General features: G+C 30.6%; 2 protein-coding genes across 2 annotated transcripts; one reads left to right on the plus strand and one right to left on the minus strand.

Annotated features, from left to right (window-relative positions):
• Positions 1-5,443: 5,443 nt before the first annotated feature.
• Positions 5,444-20,239, plus strand: PGO_131740 (hypothetical protein, conserved; the record flags this gene model as incomplete). Its single annotated transcript, XM_028689690.1, has 1 exon — positions 5,444-20,239. One exon carries the CDS (start codon positions 5,444-5,446, stop codon positions 20,237-20,239), a length of 14,796 nt encoding a protein of 4,931 aa, XP_028545491.1.
• A 1,198-nt stretch (positions 20,240-21,437) lies between these two features.
• Positions 21,438-23,699, minus strand: PGO_131750 (chromatin assembly factor 1 P55 subunit; the record flags this gene model as incomplete). Its single annotated transcript, XM_028689691.1, has 4 exons — positions 21,438-21,542; positions 21,797-22,951; positions 23,197-23,278; positions 23,500-23,699. 4 exons carry the CDS (start codon positions 23,697-23,699, stop codon positions 21,438-21,440), a joined length of 1,542 nt encoding a protein of 513 aa, XP_028545492.1.
• Between the last annotated feature and the right edge of the window lie 1,561 nt (positions 23,700-25,260).

The raw sequence follows: 25,260 nt of genomic DNA on the forward strand, positions 1-25,260 counted from the left end.
AAAAAAAAAAAAAAAAAAAAAAAAAAGGAAAATGACATTTTTAAAGTTTCTTATAAGATATTTTAAAATAGAAAATACTCTTTCTTCCTTTTTTTCCCTTTTTTTTTTTTTTTTCTGTGTGCGTATGTGCATGCTCGTGTGTGTGTGCACGCATGTATACTTAAGTGAAACCTTTTTTACGTGAAAAGGATAAAAATACTTGTTTTCATTTTTTTTTTTTTTTTTTTTTTTTTTTTTTGGTACATATATTTGTGTTTATTTGTGTTTTATTTATGTTTATTTTGTTTTACTTTTTCTTTTTGTAAATTCTGAAGGGTTCTTTTCTTTTTGATCAATGTTCTCCGTATATGCCTGTTCGGCCCCCGCATACACAATTTTTGCATACCCGAAACTCTGGGCACGTACTTTTTCAATTTTGCTCAATCAAAATAGCAAGTGCGAAATATACATTTATGCAGTGTGTGCAGGAACGAGTATGTAATGAATAAAATTACTCCTGCTTTATACAGACAACTAATTCTTAGTATTCGCGTGTGCATACATTTTTATGTGCTGAAGAGTAGTTCGTGCATATATATACACACATATGTATATAATATATGTATGTGTGTATTTATGCACAAACTACTTACCCAGACTATCCCCCTTACGCCTGCCTATTTCGAGTGTATGCTTTTATTATAGTGTTTTATTATTCCTATTCAGTCTATTATTCTCATTACCCGTATTTGCTCTTATGGTACGGTTGCATGCAGTTTTTATCATTTGAATATGCGAAAAGATACGTAAAAAGAAAAAAAAAGTAAAAAAAAATAAAAAAAGAAAAAAAAAGAAAAAAAAAGAAAAAAAAAGAAAAAAAAAGAAAAAAAAAAGAAAAAAAAAGAAAAAAAAAAGAAAAAAATACTGTGTAAATATAAACATAAATGTGAAATATGCTTATAGTGTCGTGCATACCTCAGTGACATTAAAAAAAAAAAAAAAAAAAGTGTTTTCATTTTCCATCATCATTTTCACCTTTTTTTTTTTTTTTTTTTTTAAATCACATATGGTCTCATGTTTCCGCCCGAATGAAAAAGAGCAAAGAGAGAATAATAACTTGCACACGCAACCAACCAAGCTCGATTTCTTTTTTCATCAATTTGGGATTTATTTATCGCCTTATTTCTTTCTACCTTTTACTCCAATTTTGTTTACTCCCTTTTTTTTGTCCTCATTATTTTGGTTCCATTTTTTTGCACCCTTATTTTGCGTCCATTAATTTGTTACCATCACTTTGCTCTCATTATTTTTCTCCCCATTATTTTTCTCGCATTTTTTTCTCCCATTATTTTCCCCCCAATTTTTGCTAATTTTTTTTTTATTTTACGACAAATTTTGTTCACTTTTCCTTTTTTTGGTTCCTACTTTCACCATTACGTAATGACCTTTTGCTCCAATCCTTGTGCAACATTTCTGCTTCCATTATTGTGCAGAATTACTGGTTCACATTTTTGTGCAAATCATTTTTCTGCTCCTATTTACGCACGTGTACAAGCATGTTTTATGTATATACATTTCCACCTATTTTTCCAATCCACTTTTCTTTCCACTTCCTCATCCCACTTTCGAATATTCTTTACGTTTAAAAGCACACTTCACACCTTTCTCATTTTTCCTTCATTGATCTTACTCTATTTCACACTTATATGTATAATTTTTTTTTTTTTTTTTTTTCCCTATCTATTCATCATTCCTATTTTTATCATCCTCATTTTAAAAATTTAATATTTTTTTTTTTTTTTTTTTTTTTTTTTTGCATTGTAATTTTTTATGGAATAATTTGGGATTGCACGTGTTTGTGCATTTTTCAGAGTTACATATGTTAGAATATGTACATAACTGTTTATAAAGTATATACATATGATAACTTGTCAATATATTTATGCGCATTTTGTATGGCATATTAGCAGTATTGATATTATCCTTCATTTAAGCATTTTTATTTTTTGTGCTTACATGTAATTACAAACTTTTCACACATTTTAAAGTTAAAAAGGGGTAATAACTATATCTTCTTTCCCCCTTTTGTCCGCCAAGATCTTTTTCTTTTTCCATTCCTTTTTCGTTTTTTTTTAAGAGAGACTTTCATTATTGAGCAAGCTTTTTTAAAATGTCAATGGAAGAAAAAAAAAAAAAAAAAAAGAAAAAAAAAAAAAAGAGCTAATGCAGTATAACAGTGAACTTATTTCACAGGAGCATTACAGTGATAACATTAGAACAGAGAATTGATATTTTTGAAGCAACAAAGTTGTATCACCTGAGAAAAAAAACATACATTAGAAAGAGAGTCAGAACATAAAAGTAAAGTTTGAGGGTTGGGAAATACTTAAGAGAGAAAAAAAAAAAAAAAAAAAAAAAAAAAAAAAACGTTTGATATGATAGCATAAAAACGTATAAACCGTTCAAAATGAGTTCTGTTCAAGGCTCTAATGTATATAGAGTGATTCATGGGAATAAAACAAATTTTACATTTGCGCATATTCTTGCTTCTGAAGATATGCAAAATGTTAGAAGAAAGATGAGCAAGTCTGCCGAATGGAATATGGAAAATTATGATTATCAATTGTCCAAGAAAAGCGGACACAATATGATCAAAAATACAAAAATATGCCTATTTCTTATGCGCCACGTATTAAATAAAAGTTATGATAATCAGAATTACAATTATGAAGTGGAGAAGAAAATTAATTTTTTAAAAGATGTCAATCATGATGTTTTACTCTTGCTAGTGTTATATAAGAATAGGAAGAAGGCAAATCTCGCTTTGGCAGTTTCACTGAATCCGGAATTTCTCCACACATCCCTATCACATGGGGTCGAAACATGCGACAGTGGTGATTCTTCTTGTAATATTGATTCTTCTCGTAATAATGATTCTTCTCGTAATATTGATTCTTCTCGTAATAATGATTCTTCTCGTAATAATGATTCTTCTCGTAATATTGATTCTTCTCTTAATGATGATTCTTCTCGTAATATTGATTCTTCTCTTAATGATGATTCCTCTCCCAATGGTGATTCTCCGCACAGCGCTTATCAGAGTGAAAATTCAGAAGGAAAAATTTCTTCTATGGACAAAAGAGATACTTATTTTTTAAAAAATAAAAAGAGGAATAGCATGTTCCTATTGTGTACAAATGACAACTGTGTAAAGGAAAAAAAAAAAAATAAAATATATCAGAAGAGATCAAAGAATATGATAATTATACATGAGCAAAATTATCGGAAGGATATCATAAAAAAACCATGCTATTTCATAAAGGAAGAAGAAGAGACGGGAAATGAGCACAATATATATTTACATGGTAAATGGAAGAATTATGAGTGTTCAAGCATTACTATGCAGAAGATAAATGTTATTAAGGTACGAAGAACAAGGAGCATAATTATGCCAAGTACGAGTTGTTATAATTACATGAAAATAAACAACGCATTGGTTGTGAGTGCATTGAATGGGTCCTATGGCTCACAATGCATTAGAGATATAAATATAGTGAAGAAACTTCAAAGATGTTACTTCGCTTTGCTCAATCATTCAAATTTGTGTATGAAAAATGAACAGAATTTATTATTATCATGTTCCCATGTTGATATCCAAGGTACACAATTAAAAGTGGATTTTAAAAATGATGAAATGATTTATTTTTTCTTGTGTTTTCCCTATTTGAAGGGAAGAAATTTTAAATTTTTGGATAAAAGTGAAAAAATGTTATTTTTTGTGTTTCTGAAGAAGAACAAAACAGTCGATATTATATCTTTTCCTGATTCCGAAATGCCAAAAGGTAAAAGAAAAATATTTTTGAATTTGTGGAATTTTAAAATGAGGAAGAATTTCGTTAGAACTCATTGGCATATTGATGAGAATTTTTTTAGGAACCACATAATATCTCTTTCTCGCTTAATTAGTTGGTTTGAATCCAACGTGTTAGTAATCATGACAATTGTAGAAGTAATAACGATACATATTTTCATTTCCACATTACTATATATGCATTTTGTTACGTGGATATCGCAATTGACAGTTGTAACATATGCTATTATAGTCTCCTTAGTGATTGCATTACTAGGAATATTAATGTTTGTAAATTTTTTGTGCTACCAACTCGTAGTATGCACAATGATGAGTAGCAGTTTTTCCGTTAACATGAAGAGGAGAACTAAGAAAATGACAGGTTCAGTAAAACATTATGATTTCTTTTATAAATATAACAAATTAATGTATTCATATAAAAAGGAAAAACCTATGATTGAAAAGAAATGTTTAATGAATGAATTAATATCCGTTGTCCATAATGGAAATACACGAAAATTAATATCAAGGTGTAATTCGTCAAATTTGATAAGGAAAGAAAATTTCTATTTCCAAGTTTATAAATTTTCATTGTTAATTATATTACATGCATATTTGAAGAAAAAAGAAAAAATAATATTGGATTTTATGATAACACGTAACAAATATTATTCAAAAAGTAAGCAGTGTTTGTGTTTTATGTACAAAACTTTTTTACTACATAATAGATGTTGTACGAAGATTGTATTATTAATAATGTTTATGTTGGGAAAGCATAACATTGTGAAAATAATTTCTTCATTATTCATTATGAGAGGAAGACGTAAGCATGAAATGAGATGCCATGCTTTTCCATTTTTTATTATATGTGATATATGTTGGAAAAGTGAAAAAATTCCCCCAATTGGCTCTTTTCTTCCCATTGTTTATGTTAGAGGTAGAAGAAGTGGTCGCAGTAGAATGTGCTTCTTTTTTCATCATGAGGACGCATCGTTTCGCGTATTTATGATAGGTTTAATGAATCATTTTTTGTCTTGCAAAAATGAATGTATAGGAAAAAATTTCAACTATTGTTTGCATGTTCTTCATTTACATTTTGCATGCATGAAACTATTGGGGCATTTTAATAGCAGTGAAAATTTTCTCCTTTTTTTTAATTTTTATTTTGCACGCATTTGTATATGTTTATTAAATTTTATTTGTATGGAAAATTGCTTGACACATTGTATCAGTTTAGAATCTAATGAGACATTGGATAGGTTCATATATATATTTTTTTTTTTTGTAATCTATTTGATATCCGTTTTTTTTTGTATAATATTCTTGTTAGAGTATATAAATAAGGAAGTTGATGTAGCATTATTTTTTTTATATTCAAACAACAATGTTTCAAGTGTAATATTTACACATTTACCGTTTATTCGTTTAGTTAATTTTTCGGGAGAGTATTTCAGGATAAATTTTCATGGACGATTTTTTTTTTATATGAAAAATAATGCAGGTAAATTAATTCATAGACATATGAATCAGTATGAAAATAGAAAATTAGGAAGAAATTTTAGCATTGATTATAGTTTGATAAATTTTTTACCAAGTTTACATTACTACATTTTTATGATAATTATGCTTTTTTTCTTTTACACAGGAATAAGAACCTTGTATTTCTTTTTTGTTTATATGGTTGGAAGTACCAAAAAGATGATTATGATATCATTTTTTGTAATGCTAAGAATAATTGGAATATATAAAAATCAGAACGTGACGAGTAATGTTAATGAATTTGTATATTCATTGTCTTATTGTCAAAAGAAAGATGGTGAGGAAGTAGGGGTTGACAAGAGTGATTTATATGGGGATAATTTTTATGTTACAGATCGTCGTTTGTCTGATGAGAAAAATTCAAACGATGGCAGTACTCGGCATATGCAAGAATCTAACAATAACCATAGTGAAGGTGGCAAGAGAAGAAGTGACAATTATCAAGGAAGTAAAGAAAGGCGTGAAAATGGTGGCACTAATGGGAATAGTGGAAATGTTGGAAATGATGGAAGTTTTGGAAGTAGTGGAAATAATGGAAATTTTGCAAGTTTTGGAAGTAGTGGGAATGATGGAAATTTGGGAAATTTTGGAGGCAGTGGAAATGATGGGAATGATGAGAATGACAATAACAATGGGAAAGATTTCCCAGAGGAGGATAAGAATATGGTGGAAGATCAAAATGGAAAAACGAGAAAAAAAAGGAATAAGAGGCTAAATGAAAAAAGCAGAAATATTAATAAAGCTAACAATGGAAGGAAAGGACGAAAAAAGGTGGACTCACTAAACGGAATTCAAGAAGAAAATAATATGATGTTGAATAATTATGGCAATGTGAAAAATATGAATTACATGAACTTTAGGAACATGAATAATGCCTCCTTTTTATACGATAATGATAATAACAATAGTAGTAGTAATGCGAATGATATCTGTAGTAGTACCAGTATTCTTGGTAACACCATCACCAATGATAATATTGGTAAATTAAATTTTAAGCTGGGTGCATACTCAAATAAGCTAATTGATGAAACGAATTACCAGATGAGGGGTCGTGCTGGATGCAATGTAGGAACTCATATGGGTAGTCAGTTGGGAAGCCTCGTGATGAATCGGGTGGACAATCTGATAGAAAACAACATAGGAAGTCAAATGGAAAATCAGGTAAATAGTGGAAATATCGGAAATAACGTAAATAATGGAAACAATGGAAACAATGGAAATAATGGAAACAATGGAAATAATGGAAACAATGGAAACAATGGAAACAATGGAAACAATGGAAACAATGGAAACAATGGAAACAATGGAAACAATGGAAACAATGGAAACAATGGAAACAATGGAAATTATAGTATGTACCTTAATAATCGTGGAAATATGAAATATATGCAAAATTATTCGAATTCGAACAACTCCATCTCATCTAATATGAACAGTGGAATGAGAGGATCCATGAACGGGTCATTAAGCAGCATAGGAAATGGTTTGCCAAATGATTCAATGAAAAATGGTTATATGAACAGTCCCATGAATAATCAAATGCACAATACAATGTTTCACATGAACAGTAGTTTTGGAAATAACATGTTGAAAAATAATATCAGCCAAATGAATCGAATGGGGCCTACTACAAACCCAGTAAATGCACAATTAACAAATAACAATCTATGTAACAATATGAAGAATTACGGATTGCACTTAAACCAACAAAAAGGGAATACAATGAATAATCAGATGGATAATAAAGGAAATTATCATATGAATGGCCAAATGGGAGGAAGTATTGGTGGAGGTAAGACCACCTTCTCAATTCCCATGAATAGTCATGTAGGAAATACAGTGAGTAACATAACTAATTCTGGAAATAATATAAACATGCATATGGATACGTCTAGCATAAATGGAAATATTAATAAGAAGACTCATTTTAATATGAACCAAACAGCAACGAAAATGACCACAGGTCCATTGAGCACCCAATTGGGAAATCATGTAAATGCAAATCCAAGATCAAATATTAATAGTCACCTGCATAATCAAATAGGTGGGAAACACATGTCGACGAACCAATTTCCACATTATATGAACAAATCTTTTTCTCCTGCCTTAAATATTAATAATATGAATATCTGTTCGAGTATTCCAAATGGAAATGTTAATATGAACATGCGTATGATGAAACATATGACAAATTATATGAATACAAATGTGAATAGAAATTCATTGTCCAATAATATTACTAATATGAATCCATCTGGTGGTGGTATGAATAAAAATAAGGTTAAAGATACTGTTATTAATAACAGTACATATAGAAGTAATAGCCTTTTAAGAGATAATTTAATGAGCTCTAATATGTATGACCAAAGCAACACAATTAACAGCAACATGGCCTCGTGTGATAGATTCTGTGGTGATGTTATCCCAAGCAATAAGATCCAGAGTAACATGATGAGAGGTGATATGATGAAAGGTGATATAATGAGATGTGATATGATGATAGGTGATATAATGAGAGGTGATATGATGAGAGGTCATATGATGAAAGTGGATATGATGAAAGGTGATATGATGAGAGGTGATATGATGAAAGTGGATATGATGAAAGGTGATATGATGAGAGGTGATATGGTGAAAGGTGATATGATGAAAGGTGATATGATGAGAATTGATATGATGAATAATAGTCAGAACCCACGTATGAGGATGATGGGTTCGAACTTTGGTAATATAAATGCAGGAATAAGCACGCCTAACAATCTAAATCATATGAACAATGTAAGAAGCGGAAATTGTGGAAGCACTATGAAATTGGCATCTGAAAAGTATCCCATTAATAAAATAGGCTTGAGTAATAGTAGCAACAGTAACTGCAATAGTAACAGTAACAGTAACTCCAATATTATGATGATACCTATGAACAGAGAAATGAGTGACATTAATAACAATACAGATGTGATGAACTACATAAGTAACAATAATTATATGAATAAAAATATGAAAATTTTCAAGATGGAGAATAATTACCCCTTTGAACAAATGTCATTGAGGAGTGATCAAATTCTTAATGTGAATACAAATAATGTCAACATGAGAAATCCATTTGCAAATGTTAATAATGAAAAAATTCACCTAAACAGACAGTTGAGTAATGAAAAATCGTTTCGTGGAAATTACGCACTAGATGAAAGTAATAATTTGTGTTCATATCAAAGTGTCCCAAATGAAACATGTGGAAATGTGCATGAGAATAATGATAGAATGAGTACTTTTGGAGAGAACCTTGACGCTGAAGAAATTACAAGTGTGTGTTGTACTGCAAAGGATATATGTAGTACGAATGCAAATCAGAACAATCCCCTTATTAACAGTAAGAAAAACAATAAAAATAATTTGAAGAATGGAAAAGATGATGAATTAAATAATAGTCAAAATTTGAGAAGTGTAAAAATTAATTGGAGTAAATATGATAACATTTTTAAAAAAATTAAATTAGAAAAAGATTATGAAAAATTTATTAATCTAGATGAGAAGAAGAAGAACATATCAGATGCTGACACAGAAGACAAATCAGATTGGGATAAGGAATCAGATCCTGGAATTAATGATTTGATGAATATAAATTTTAGATCCTTTATTCATGACTATAATGATGTTTTAAATAAACTAAATTCAATTAAAGTAAATGATAAGAATGCATTTAAAAATAATTCTTATACTCAGTTGTATGAAGAAATATTTTTAAATATCGAAAAGTTTTTAGATATATCTCAACTGAAACATGAAAATAATTTCACACACACAAATTTTTATAAAAATAGCCTCGGTCGTGTCAATGCAAATAGAAGTGGTGGTTGTGGTTTCGATTGTGAGTATGATGATGCAGAGATTCCTTCTGCAAATGCTGTTGGAACTATAACTGACATGATGGATAGTGCCATTCCATGCAATTCTACTAACATTGTTAATATGAAGAAGCACATTGATAAAACAAAAAAAGTGGGGAGTAATAGAGGTGTTTCCCAAATGAATTTCATCACAAAAAATGATCATGTTCATGATGAATACAACAATATGAAAGAAGGAAAAGAAAACTTTTTCCAAAGCATATCGATGAGTGCAGCAAATAATTCTATTTTTGAGATGTTATTAAATAAGAAAAAAGAATTCGATAAAATATGTATTCAAAACAATTTTGATTCTGTTTTTCCAGATGAAGAATTTCTTCACTTAAAGTCAGATAACTGCAAGAATCTGTTGCAGAACAATTTGCAACCAGCTTCTATGACAAGCAAGATATCCGTTTCAGAAATAGATTGTAAGAATATCACTACAAATATGACGAATGCAACTATGCATGATGGGATGAAAAATGTACCAATTTTTAACACAAGAAATACGGAAAATTGTAATATGCTGATGGAGAAAGGAAGATATGGAAATGAGAACACATTTGGAAACAACAGAAAAGGTTGTAATGAAAGTAAAAATGTAATGTATCAAAATTATTTTATTGAAAAGATATTGTCAAAAAGATATAGAACATATTCCATTAACGAATTTGTTAATGTCGAATTGAATGAAAATTTGAGAGAACTAATTGACATATATAAGAAAAATCTTTGTTGCAATATAAGAAGAATACTGAAGGAAAAAATAAATTATCAGAAGAGGCATTTCGAATGGTACTATAACAACAGAGGAAAAAGATCATTAAGGAGAAAATATTGGAATGGAAAAAAATCTCAAATGCACAAAGGAAGGAAGAGAAAAAGGAGAAAAGTGACGCAAGAATGCAAGGAATTTTCTAGCAAAAAATATAATTTTACGAATGAAACAAAGAACCATGTTAATGATATGGCAAACGAGGAAAATTTATGTAATAAATTAATGAATGAAAATAATGTAACAAAATTGAAAAATATGTCCGAAGAGAACTCAGAAAAGCCCTTTTTTTTTTTCACATCTGGTAATTCTAAAAAGAAAAAACAGCTTGATGTTGAAAATTCTTACAGTGCCAGCAGTAGTACTCCCTGCAAGAGCGAAGGAATTAATGATGCTGGAATTTTATCTTTAGACAAATGTGGCCAAGTGTCGAAATTAGAACAGGAGAATTATACTGAGGTTGCACTACTTGAGGGAACTAAAGTAGAAGTGAAAAAAGAACAAGATGAACAGCAAGTGAGGAAAGAAGATACAGGAAAGAATGATGAGATAGTTCAAAATAGCAATTCCACTACTGGAATTAACAAGATTGTGAATACATTATCGTTCGGATTTTTTAGAAACAAAATGTCTCCTCCTATGAAAGAAGAAGATACGAGAAGTAAAACAGACAGTAAGGTAGGTAGTGGTGCGGTAGACAACAATGGTGATATTAACGTGTACATAGAAAAGAAAATGATGCATAAAGAATTTTTGAAAAGGAATCAAAGCATGAGATTTACCTTAATAATGGAAACGACAAATCTATCAATTCATAGATTGGAAGATAAAATGTACGAAGAAATACGAAAGAGAAAAATGAAAAAACAAAAAAAAATTATGAATCTAAAATATAAAACAAATGCAATAATTGATTTTGGAGATAAGATTGTTTGGGTTTCATTCGAATTTAACCATTTAGATGTGCTCAAGAAAATAAGAAATAATATATTTAATTTGTACAATTTGAATAAAATTCAAAATATGAATGAATCAGAAATAAAATTAGAAAAGTGTATTACCAATGAAATGAAAAAATATAAAAATGTAAAAATAAAATTTTATAAATTTCTTAGTTATTACGATTTTGTTTTTTTAAAAAATCGTTTGAATTTTATTAAAATTAAATATAATAAGAGCGAACCCAAAGTTTCAAAACATGAACTAAGTGCCTCTACTTCTGGTGGAACTTCTCTTACGCAAGCCTTTAACATTATGCACTTTCCAAGTACATCTACAAAGAAAATTCCAGAGGAAAATTATAATCCAAATGGTACAAGTACATTGGGAACATTAAATAATAGAAGTGATAATGCCTTTTTAAATGTACAACCTGTACATAATAATACTGAATGTTTGACTGAAAAATGTAAAGATAAGAATAATAATATATCAAACAATGGTGATTGTAATAGTAAGGAAAATTTAAACATTGTGAATAACTATGACAATGTTAATTTTGAACCAATTGTGATGAATGAATGTGCAACATGTTTACCAGTTATTGGATGTGCTACAAAAAAGGAAGAAAAAAATGAGTCAACAAACAAAATTAATTTAAGGAATAAAAATTATTACTCTAAATATGATTATTTTTTTATGAAAAATAAAATTGGAAAAAAAGAAGTAACATGTTCAAAGCTTCGATTTTCTAAAAGTACAGAAGATGAAATGAATCGTTTATTAAATAATGTGAAGGAGTTATACATAGAACCGAATGATGAGATGATTAAAAAGAATAAGTTAAGAAAAGACATTTCATTATACCCATTGATAGATAAAAAGAAGTTGAACACATTTATAAATTTGAATTTAAATATAGATGTGAAAAATGAAATTGTTGTACCAAGTAACAGTAATCGTGTGGTAGAAAAAGAAATGAATATTCTTAATAAATATTTGAATACAAACATGAAATTAGAGAAACTAGAATTTTCTAAAATTGGATCAGGTGTCTTAGGGTCATCAAATATGACACCCAATTCAGGGACAAGTATAGTTGTAGGTGTTATACCTGGATGTAATTTTGAAAATTATGATAATTTAAAAAATAATATTCGTGGTGAAAAATATAATGAATCGAATTGTGTACTTATTGATAATTACGTATGGTCAAATAATCCAACCTTGTTTAACATTTTTGAGAAATATTATCTTTTGTTAAAAATGCAAAAGTACATACTGCAGTATAGATATTTTTCAAAAAATAATATTAAAAAAAAGTTAAGTTCAGAATCGAATTGCGATATTTACTCCAGTTCTAATTCATTGATTTGTTCCTCTACCAGTAATGTAAGGAGAAGAAGACGATATATCAAAAGAGCTAATAATCAAGGTAAAGAGCTAGAATGCAAATTAGATGCAAAACATGCTAGTGCAAAAGATGATGTATCTACAGAATTTGCTCATCTGTCAGTAGATGCCACTGTTAATAATGTTGCATCTGCTAAAAAAGATGCAGCTGTTCTTGTTGTCATGAAAAAGAGGCGCAGAAAAAGTAGAATCTCGAAGCTTCATTGTAGAAAAGATGTAACAAATTCGACAAGTGCTGCAGATTTAACTTGTAAAAAAGGTGAAGAAAAAGATCTCAGTTCAACATGTGGAATGAAGGAAGAAGAAGTAGAAGAAGAAGAAAAAGAAAAAGAAAAAGAAGAAGATGAGACTAATATTAAATCTAGATTTATGGAGAATAAGAATGATGAATTAAATAGAATGAATGAGATTGTAAAATCAGAACAAAATAATACACAAATGTGTATCAATTTAGTTCAAAGGAACCAACGGATGATGAGTTCTTCAGAAAAATGTGATCAACAAGACAATGCAATTGTTTTAAGGGAAGAATTTAAAAACAGTATAGAAATTTCAAATGAGAAAAGCGATGTAACATTTCCTATTGTGAAGAACGAATTAGAAGAAAATGAAGCAGCAAGAAAAGGAAACATTCATCATACTAATAATATAGATTATGAACCATCACCAAAGAAGAAAATAATACACAATGACAACGTGATGCTTGAGATGAAAACAATTAAAACTGGTAGAAGTGGAAGTAACAGAAGTATCAGTAGTAAGAAGAATTTCCCTACTTCTGCAGTTGATATTACAAAGAAAGAGGTTACTTTTCTTGATGATGAAGTAAAAATTGCAAAAGAAGCTGAAGAGGCAGACACAGAATTTGAATTAGAAGTAGGTGTTGATGGAGCAGAAGAAAAAAAGAAAAGAGGTCGAAAAAAAGGGAAAAAAAGAGGAAGAAAAAAAGGAGGTAGAAATAAAAGCAAATTAATGGAGGGAGGTGGGGGAGGTGATCATCATCAAGTCAAAGAAGGAGAAATAAATAAGATGGATTTGAAGAGAACTAAACTGGAAAGTGAGAAAAAAGAATTGGATGATAAGACATATGTTGTTGGATATTTGAATAATAAAGAAGATAGACTAGAAGAAATAGAAAAGGAAATATTAGAAAATGAAAGTATTCCAATCGATAAAGATATAATTATAGATTTATTATGTGAAGAGGAAAAGTTGGTAGAAAGTTACATTAAAAATTCTCGATTTGTAGATAAAAATTTAATATGTTTATTAATTTATTTAAATACTGTTCAGAAAAGATTAAGTAGCATTTCTAATAGATTACTGAAAAAAGTTATTAAAGAGAATAAAATGCCAGTTAGAATTAGTGAAAATGTTAAAAAAAGTGATGAAATAACATATAAATATCTCATGTTTGAAAGGTGGAACCAATTAAGATATTCTCTTTTTTATAACATAAATTGTTCATATAACAACAATAGTTTTAGTGGTACTATTATAAAGGTACATGAAAAAAGTAGTCAATCCATTTCTCAAAAAAATATGAACATTCATACTATTTTCGATTTACATAAATTTTCTGGAAAATATAAAAAACAAAAGTTGCCACCATTTGAATACAGCATATTTTTAAAATATAAAATTTTTAAAAACAATAAGACTTGTATTACTAATGAAAATGAGGATATTTATTTTGGATACAAGAAAAAAACACAAGGATTGAAAGAACCTGAAGATGAGGAATCTCAATTCATTAATAATGAAGAAAATTTCTGTGGATTTTCCAACAACACGGATCTGAATATCACACCTGTTTTGTCATACTGTTGCGTGTGTTTTAATGATGATTACAATAGCACACAGATTAGTGAACAAGGAGATATTGTCCAAAATGTTTCTAGAAATAATTCCATTTCCAATTCGGTTGTAGATGTGAAGAATCAATGTATTGATAAATCACAGGAGAAGAGTCAAATATTTTCAAGTATAAAAAGAGAATCTATCGAAATGGAGCATAGGAAAGATTCACAAAATGATGAGAAGATCACTTCTCAGGTGGCAATTTCCATGGATAACCAGATGAATAACAGTAACTTGAAGGGAAGTAATCAAAATAATTTCGTCTCGAGTGGAAGTAAAAAAAAAATCAATACTATCAATAGCGGAAAGGAACTTGCTGTTATTGAGAAAAATATAAAGAGTAATCGTAATCAGATGATGAAATGTGGAAGATGTTACATGCATGTTCATAAATTTTGTTACATTTCTACTAAGAAGACAGAGGAATGTGCATCTACCTATGCGCAAGCTAGCGCTCCTATAAGTTCGAATGAGTGGTTATGTCAAAGATGTGAATTTGAAAAGAAAGCATTAGGGAATAATTATTTGTATTTGTTTGATAACAACATTAAATGTTATATATGTATAGAGAGAGGTGGTGCTTTTATTCAAATGACTAGCGAGATATTTGTACATACATTTTGTGCTATATTTTGTGTACCAGACATGTTAGTTAATGTTAATGTGAATTTAGAAAATTTGGATGAATACTTGAAATTAAATAACCTTTCTCTAACCCAAGAAGTTTTATCAATTTTTGAGAGAAAAAGGAGAAAAATGATTACGACCAAAGCTTGCAAGCAGATGGGAGAGGTACAGACGCAGGAGTGGCAGCAAAAAGATGTGACTGTGAAAGATGTATATGCAAAGGAGATAGCGGGGAAGAAGGATATAGAAGAAAAAGAAAAAAAAAAAAAAAAAGAATTCCTGATCACACAAAATAGTTACAAGTTGGATTTCTGTAGCGAAACCCTGAATAATTATAACCGTTCCCCTAGTTTTTCCACGAGTAACACTTCACGCAGCATAATAAATCGAGAGGAAAATAAAGCAAAATTCACAAATTTTAACAACAACAATGATCTTAAGGATGCAAGAAATTCAGTTTTAAGTAGCTCGAAGGAGCATGTACAAGATTTTACAGATGATAACAACTACAGCATTCCTACAGGTGACGTAAAGGATGGATATCGATCAAAGAACAAAATTATTAAATCCATTTTTTCCAAAAATTATATTTCCACTTCGAGGAAAGGTTCTATGAAAAATATTGAAATGAGTACTGGTGATAGTACCCACTTGAGGGACACCAAAATTTATGATTTTTTTTCATTTGTGAAGGATGATAAGAAGAAAAGAGGAAATGAAGATATTAACCAAGTTGAAAATTTAAAAAAAAAAAAAAAAAAACTCGCCAATGATAGTGATTACAATAAGGATAGCAATGGGGATAACAAGGTGGAAGGGACAGTAGAAACACTTTATGATAAAGGTGAAAGAAATAACATAGTGACGTACAGTGGAAATATGACGACTAAACATGTATATAAGGAGAATAATCCGTTTTTACCAAAAAAAGGGGAAGGAAAGACTAGCCCAATTCATCGAACTTGGAAAAGAAAAACAAAAGGTGGTGATGGTTTTTCTGATACTGATATGATTAGAACTGAATCAAACGAAATGATGAAAGGTGAAGATTTGGAAGGAAGAAACCATAACATTATTAGCGATAATAATTACACATCGGGTGAATATTGTTCAACCTCGTCGTCCTGCTCCTTGACAGAATGTTCTATGTACTCAGACTCGACATTCTCAAAAATGAATAATTTGAAAGTAGAAAAGAAGAGCAATGGGACGATGAGGTGTCCAAACAGAGGAGGCATACAATACACTTCAGACAGACAAGACACACGGTTAAGGTGTTCAAGTGGGAAGGGAAGTTTTAACAAAAAAGTATGCTGTAGCCCATATATAATTAACGGTTATGTAGAGGAAAAAACTAGGTGTGATGTATGTTTGAAAAAAAAAGGAATATTTATAAAATGTGAAAATTTAAAATGTGAAAAGTATATTCACCCATTATGTGCATTTATGTGTGGTTTATATATAAAATGTAAAAACTCGAACAAGAAATTTTTGAAATTTCAAAACAAAATAGATTACTGTTTTCCAAGAATTTTCTTCTTCACCAAGTGTATACACCATTCCATTAAAAAATGTGGAGTTATAAGAATATATGATGAAATTATCAAACGAAGAACCAAGTATCTGAACCGAGATTTATATCCAAATATCTATGAAAACAATAAGAAGGAAAGGAAGCAGAAAAATTCTGTAAAGTATAAAAATCGTAACAATTCTAGTAATAATAAAAAAGGTGGAAATGCTATTATAGGAGCAGGTCCTGGACTATCCGTTGGAGAAGGAAATGCTGATATTTATGAAATGCTGGCTTTTAATTTTAACTATATAGGTTCATATCAGTACAATATTTTCTTATTACCATCCATTGATTATATAAAGAATGATATTTGTTTAGTTTGTTTTACATCCCATAAGGAGAAAAAATTACTCTATTGTAAATATTGTAATATGTGCGTTCATAAGAACTGTTATTTAGTTGATTCGGATTACTTGGAATATCATTTTTATAGACGAAATAGGAGATCTTATACCTCTTTAATGCACAACAAGCAGCAGAAAGTGAAGAACTTACGCATCCAAGTCGAGGAAAAAAAGGATGCACTTCTCACCATTTTGCGTGAAGAGAAAACTTCTTTTAATTATGACAACGAGGCGATGAAGCACGAAAAGGTGGAGAATGCTGAATGTGAGGTGAAGGTGGAGAATACTGAATGTGAGGTAAAGATGGAGAATACTAAACAATCGTTAGGACACCATTGTACTAGGCACAACACTGAAGACTCGAGTAATGTTCAGGTAGGAGGTTTTACTACTCAAAGTTGCACAATCAATGGTAGAAATGAGGAAGGGATATCTGAACTTGTTGAATCCATTTCTTTAGAAAAATTTCCACGGACTCATACTCCTATTGTCATGGATACTAACGGGACGCAAGGTATTACAGCAGAGAATACATACAAATGCAGAAGTGCAATAGACTCTGATAAGGAAATAAAAGAATCAAACATGTTTAAGGAACTACTGAAGAACGAGATTATAAACTGTTTGTATACAGGGGAATATTTTCAGAATGTGGAAATTATACATAGATTAAAAGAGTTTAAGAAAAAACAAGGATATAACTACCGAAGCGATAAGAATTACCTAATTGAAGGTGAAGAAGAAAAGTGTGTAACTGATTTGGATGATATAGAAGAGAGAAAATTATTTGTTTGTGATTTGTGTGCTAATAATTATTCTCATGAAAATGTGAATTGCATATTATGTAGTAGAAGAGGAGGTGCTATAAAATTAATAAAAATTAATGATTATATGAAAAATGATAAGAATAAAAATAAAAAAAGTGCATTTATGAAACAAGAAAAGGATTTTGTGTTTGCACATATGCAGTGTGCATTATATGCTCCTCAAATAATTATTCAAGACATTGGAGAGGAATATTATCAAATTTTTAATTATGACAATTTTTCTGTGAATGATTATGATGAAATGATTCATATGAAAGAAAAGCATTTTTTGTCAGATACTGAAGTTCGGGTTCTAAACAATGAATGCGAATATGATGAAAAACAATCCTTCCTTGGTGAGTTCTTTTATAGGAATTCAACGAGTACCACAATGAGGAAGTGCAATAGAAATATCCAGAAGGTTACATCCAAGAAGAGCAGTACTAGTTCAGTTAGTCATTTGCCGGTGTCTGGTTTGAAGCATGACAAGATGGAGAAACGTAGCGTTTCTATTGCCCCTATCGCTGCTTCTACCTGCACACAGCTAGGAAAAAAAGAGCTAGTCGAGAAAGCAGATAATAATGAACCAGTTGAAGGAGCTGAAGAAAAGAAAACAGAACAGGGTGAAAAGGAGAATGCTGAAAAAGTACAATTATTACAAATTGGTGAGAATTGTAGTGACATCCAAACGAAGGAGGAAAAATCATTGGAATGTCAAGAAGGAGATTGTAAAATACAAAAAAAATTAATTTTTGATGCAACGGAGAAAGAGAATAATGAAAAGAAAAATGTATTTGATTTTATTAAAAAAGAAAGCGAAGAGTGCCAACATGAGAATGACAATAATAGCAACGTGGATGAAGTTTTTGACCAAGACACAAATAAGAATTCGTTTCTATCCTTCCATGGAAAGAATGGATTGATGAACTTTAATTTAATAAACCAGAGAGGTGGTACAATGGAGGGCATGGAAATAGAGAGATGTGGTATGTTCCAAAATAGCAACAAAAGCAGTAACAACAATAATAGTAGTAGCAACAAAAGCAGTAACAACAATAATAGTAGTAGCAATAATAACAGTAACAACAAGAGCAAGGAAGGTACCTGTAACCCTAATTCGATTTTGAACAAAATAGACAAGTATGAAAAGAGATTCAGAAGAGGAAAAGAAATTTTATCGTACAGCAAATCTGGAAGTATGATAGGAGACAACAGCAAGAGATTAATTGTAACATCATCGACACATGTTGGATTTTCAAATAAGAAAACGACAAATCTTTATTATTACAATTTTAATAGAAAAAAGAATAATTATAAAATTATTATAAAAGATAAATTAAAAAAATATTTAAATAAGAATATCTGTTACATATGTAATTTGACATATGGATATACTCAAAAATGTATAGAAACAAATTGTAATCATTATTTTCATATATCATGTGCAAAAATACATAAACTCTTTTTCGAATTTGATTATACCTTTTTAAAAATCTATCCAAATGTAATGAATGTGGATATTTCAAAGTTGCCCAATTCTGCTCCTCCCAACACGGTCATATTTTGTGAATTCCACTCAAAAATAAGGAGAAGGGCAAAACCCTCAATAAAATTATTTTCTAAGTTAAGATCATTTTTAGAACTCGCTCGTATAATTGTAGGACAGATGAAGAAAAGGGAAGACATAAAGAATGCATGGATAAAAGAAAAGCACAAAAGAGATTTAACGTGCGGGGGAGAAGAGGGAGACGACGACGAAGAGGAGGAGGAGCAGCAGGAGCAGCAACACACGCAGGATGATGATGATGATGAGATGCAACATACACAGGATGATGATGAGGACGATGGAAATGGCAGTGACAGTGGAAATTTGGACCCCTCGGATTACTCCAACCATTGCGAAGGTTCTGATAGCTCCGATAATTCAGATAAATCTGATAAGTCAGACAAGTCCGACAAATCGAACGAATCAAACAAATCAGACGAATCAGACAAATCAAACAATTCCGGTCGTTCCAGCCACTGTTCCAACTCCATCCATTTTAATGATATGCACGTGTTAAGTGGACGAAACAAAGGTGTCAACAGAAATGGCAGATTGCTACACGAACGTATGGGTGATGCAGAAAAGACGGAGATTAATTCCACGCGAGTAAAGAGTACCTTATTTGATAATGATTCTAATGTTGCAGATAGAAGGAGTAGTGATCCTAATGATACGTTTGACAGAATGCACGACAGCATTGCATGTAGTAGTGACAATGGAAATAGTAGCATAATCATTAGCGATAATAAAGGTGATGATGATGGCAGAAGTAATATTCAAATGAACAATAGGCGTACGCAAATATTTGATGCAAATCCCATGCTGGACTCGTCACAAATGGAGAAAAATGAACTTGTTAGGAAGAAGAACTCACCACTAATCAAAGACAGTGATGGAAGAAAGAATCACGATTCTTTTGGCCCAATAAGGAAGTTTACGAGGACGGGCACGCAGGAAGGCGAGGCAGAAGTAGAAGCAGAAGTAGAAGCAGAAGTAGGAGCAGAAGCGGATGATGTATATGGTAGCGACTGTCATTACGTCCAGGAGAACGAAACACACTCAGATAGCCACGAGAAAGAAATGGAAAATGTCTAAATTAGAAAATGTCCCAGGGTGGAAGCATCTCTCGAGTGAATGGAAAAAGGAAAATAAAAAAAAAAAAAAAAAAAAGAGACAACCCTAGCCCAACCAAAAAAATAAATTATTATATATATATATATATATATATATATATATATATTTACACACACAATGTGTACGATGTGTACATATTTTTCTTTCTGAGTATACACCCTGCATACGTCCATGTTCGTTAGTGAGCCTGTGCATTATTCGCTTTCATGATTATTAAAAAAAACTACGAATTGAAGTATTCCGTTTTATTCATTTATTTCTGTATATTTGCACTGGAGAACGTACGAGAAGGTTTTTTTTGAAAGGGTAGTATATATACACAACCCGTAAAAGAAAAAAGGAATAAACATGGGCGAGCGCATAATAATACCCTCCATAGATCATGTGCAAGATACTGTTGTGCCCGTTGCTTTGTTTTATTTGCTGCAACCATTCTCATTCTTTCTTGTTACGTATTGATTTTATTTTTTAATAACAAAAAAAAGGAATAATTATGTTATGAAGTAATAAACAAACTTCAATTTTCCTTTAATAATAAAATTCACCAAAAAATAAAATAATAAAATTAAATACAGTGCTAAATGCAATGGTAAAATCACTTTTTTAGCTTGTTACACAGCACGCAAAAAAAAAAAAAAAAAAAAAAGAAAAGAAAATTAATAAGTTTTGAATGTTTAAAAAAAGGGAAAAAAAAAAAAAAAAAAAAGTGGAACAATAAATCAGAAGGATATATGGGGTTTACGTAATAGTTGGATGCAGAAGAATTGTCAAAATAGAGACAATTTTTTTAAAACAATAAGGATAACAAAACAAATAACACAAAAATGTGTATGCATGTCATGGGGGGGGGTAGGGAATAAGAAAAAAAATAATAATAAATAATAAATAATAAATAATAAAGTAATAAAATAATAATAAAGTAATAATAAAGAATAATAAAGAATAATAAAGTAAAAATTTTTGCACATCTTCAAATGCTGATAACTAAAAAAAAAAAAAAAAAAAAAAATTTTTTAAAAACAAATTAATAACGATAAAAGTAGGTGCATCATGCACACACGTTTCGGATTTATGTTCACATGTGTGTGTACATATAAAAGTATACACAACATAATTATACACGCATTATATGCGTCTTTGGGTAAGTGTGTCCTTTTGGCTATTCCACTTCAGTATCGTCATATGTGTCTGAAGCGTCTTCGTAGGCTTGTCTGGATGGCTGCCATATGTGGAGTGTATTGTCTTCACTTATGGAGGAAATCATCTGACAAAAATGGAATATGAAAAAAGTGTGGGGATCAAAAAGGTGATAGCTTCATTTCTTAAAAGGCAATATAATTATCACACTCCGTACACATCTAGCGAATGACAAATGTGGTTAAGTACACATCTAGCGAATGACAAATGTGGTTATGAACTGCTAAACCCAGTTGAACAAAAGCAAAAGCAGTTAAACCAATTTTAAACGCAACCCAGAATAGAAGGCAAAAAAAAACACAAAGGTCGTTTTCCTCTAACCATTGAGTATGACGAGTTAAGGGAGAAATCCAAAATGTTAGAAGCGTGTCCTCCATGAATAAAAATAAGTTCGGGGGGGCCATCCTGAGAGTCTTCGTAGGTCTGTTCTATGCCTATTTTGTTCGTATCAAAAAAATAAATATATTTGTCACTTGAGGAGGATGACAAAATACCAGGTTGATATTTATCCCATTGTAGTTTTATAATTGTTTCCTTATGCGATATAATTCTATGTAATGATTTATTAGTAAAACGTATATCCCATAAATCAATTTCTTTATTAGTCCCTCCCGTAGCAAATATATTTTTATTGTGTGGATTTACATCAATAGAATTTAAAGTACAGCTAGTAGCTTTTATAGAACTTACTGCACTTTTATTTCGAATATCATAGATATTTATGTGTCCATTATCTGATACGGTTAATACATTATTATCCTTCCAACAGCAGTCTTGTAATGGCACATTATCATTAAAAAATTTTATTAATGGATGTACTACACCACCACTACCACCTCCTCCTCCTTTGCTACTTGCACTGTTAGAATTCATAACATTTAAATCACCACCACTATTAATAGTAATAGAATTTACACCAGAATTATTCGCATTTCCTAACATTCCTACAGAACCTGAGAATCCTCCTACTCCACCAGCAGCACCAGCACCAGCACCAGTAGCGCTCGCAGCAGAAATGCTACAAGCATTAAAAGAACCACTAGCCGTTGGAGTATTATTAACATTCGTACTATTAGTTGTATATGTTGCACTTGAATTTATATCCCATATACATAAATAAGAATCATCAGCACATGATGATATTAAATTATTTTCAACACCCCATTGAATACCCCATCCTTGATATAAATGGCCTTTCAAAGTATAATCAAATGTAACCACGGAATTATTTTTGGGTTCACTCTCTTCATATTTATAATTATTTAAATTTAAAATGTTTATATTTCCATCAGATGAGAAACATGCTATTACATCTTTATTTTGGGGACTACAACTAATTTTATTTATTTCACATTCGTGATATATTTTATTTTTCATTTTGAAATTTTTACTTGTGTCATTGCAAATGTGTCGATAATCGCTTATCTTTTCATAGTACAAATTGGAATGCGACAATTGTTCACTAGGAAGACTCACCTAGGAGTGTATAAAAATATTTGTGAAAAAGGTGGTGTATGTAAGGGCGAACTGGGTATGAAATAAAATTGAGAAACGGGAGTTGAGAAAGTTATTAGAAATGCAGTTATGAATATGTCCAAAGAGGTAGGGGAGAATGGGGGATACGCGTGCATGCAAAATCGAGACTTGGTGTAAAATGGTATGGCAGATGAGAGAGACACAGATGTGTCTTCATCGCTTTTTCTCTATTTCTCTCTCCTTACCTCCAAAATCAATATGTAATTATTTTTCTCAGTGGTGTAGGATCCCAATATGAGGTCCTGACTGTAAACGCCTTCATCTCCTCTAATATTTACAACGTGTTGTAGAGAGAAAACAGAGAATACATTTGTAATTATCGCATGGAAATGGAGGGAATTATTCTCAAAAAATTAAGATGCAAAGCATAAAGAAGCAAGGAATAAATAAAGACTGCACGCAGTTTGCAATCGATGGGTAGATCAAACTAATGTATAGTGCTTCACATCTTATATCAAATCTACCCCGAGATGGAATATTTAACATACCTACAGATACTCGGCACCCATTCAATAAACAAGGAGGGCCACTCACAAGTATATATCATAATAACATTGTAAAGTAAAAGAGTGTTATACTGCCAATACTTATGATTATCCACAGTGGAATTTACGTAGTTTTGTTTTGAATCCTCATTTTGATTATTTATATCATTTAGAGTGTTCATAGTACTTCCCTGTTTTTTCATTTTATTTCTATTTTCTGCATGCATATAGGCACGTACTAAAGTAATGCACACTTTTTTGTGCAATTATGAATATTTGTCTGTGTATGTGTGCGATGCTAGGAGAGTCCCAATTGAGTGTTCATACAACACACTGTATGCATCGTAAGGTCACAAGGGAAAGAAAGATCCGTTCTGCATGGATTCAGCGCATGCTCCTATCCGATGTATTCTAGACGTGTTTGATCTCGTGTGTATGATCGCGTGTGCATGATCATGTGCGTATGATCATGTGTGTAATCGACTGTGTGCATACTTATGTAACACAGTGCAGTGCCCACATACACTAATACGGATGATTGAGGAATTATCTCACTTGGATAAAAGTGACTAAAGGTTCAATATTATATCACATATTAATCGCAAAGCTTGCAAAAAAATAAAAAGTAACTAAAAAACGGGAATAAATAAAAGGTTACGGGATGAAGGAAAGTAAAGAAAAAAAAAAAAAAAAAAATTAAGCAGAAGGATAAATTTTAAAATAAACTGTAAAATTGAAGAAAAGGGAACTTTCCAATTCCCCAGAACGTAGCTCCATTCGTTTCAATCGCTTTCATCACCTTTCCAAAAAAAAAAAAAAAAAAATGCTAACGTATATGTATATATATATATATATATATGTGTGTATAAATATATGTGTATAAATATATATGTGTATAAATATATATGTGTATAAATATATATGTGTATAAATATATATGTGTGCATTTAATGCTTCACACAAAGAAGCAAATATAATGAAAACAGATAAGGACTAAAAAATTGTAAATCCATATTTCTTATAACTTTCTTTGCACTCTCCATAAACCTGTTTTTTTTTTTTTTTTTTTTTTTCTATTCTTACTAGTTTGGGGTGAGAAGCACAAACAAAGGATTGTTAGGTCGTGTACAATGCTAGTGACAATGTTTTTACTTTCATACTCTTACACGCATAAAATGGTATATTTTTCATCCATCATTTTTATCTGTATGTTTTTTCCTGAATGTAATTTTTATTTTGGTAGATTGTGAAGAAGAAAAGAAAGAAAAAGGAAGGGGCGCGAAAATTTTGCTTAATGTGGTGGAAAAATGCTGGAAAAAAATACGCCGGAAAAGTAGAGTTCAAATATACGGTTGAAAAATACTGCTAAAAAATACTGCTGAAAAATACTGCTGAAAAATACTGCTGAAAAGTACTGCTGAAAAGTACTTCTGAAAAATACTGCTGAAAAATTCAGTTTTAAAACACATCACCCTCCCCTACCCCAGCACGTGTCAAATGAAATACAAAATAAAGTGTGAAATCCCACACAAATGCACGTGACGCAAATAAAGATTTACGAATTCTTGCATGCATTATGAAAATGGGGTGTGTGTGTTTGTATTTGGGTTTGTTTGCTAATGAGGAATATTTTTAAGAATCTCATTTTGTGGGTGGTGATAAGTTTGTGTTTGCACCGACTTGATCAGGTTGTATGCTTACACTGTGGTGAAATGATTACATGCGTTAATTTATATACCTAAAATAAATGATGTGACTATTGTA

This window comes from Plasmodium gonderi (genome assembly GCF_002157705.1).
Source record: "Plasmodium gonderi DNA, contig: Chr13, whole genome shotgun sequence".
In the NCBI taxonomy this organism is placed as follows: Eukaryota; Apicomplexa; class Aconoidasida; order Haemosporida; family Plasmodiidae; genus Plasmodium; species Plasmodium gonderi.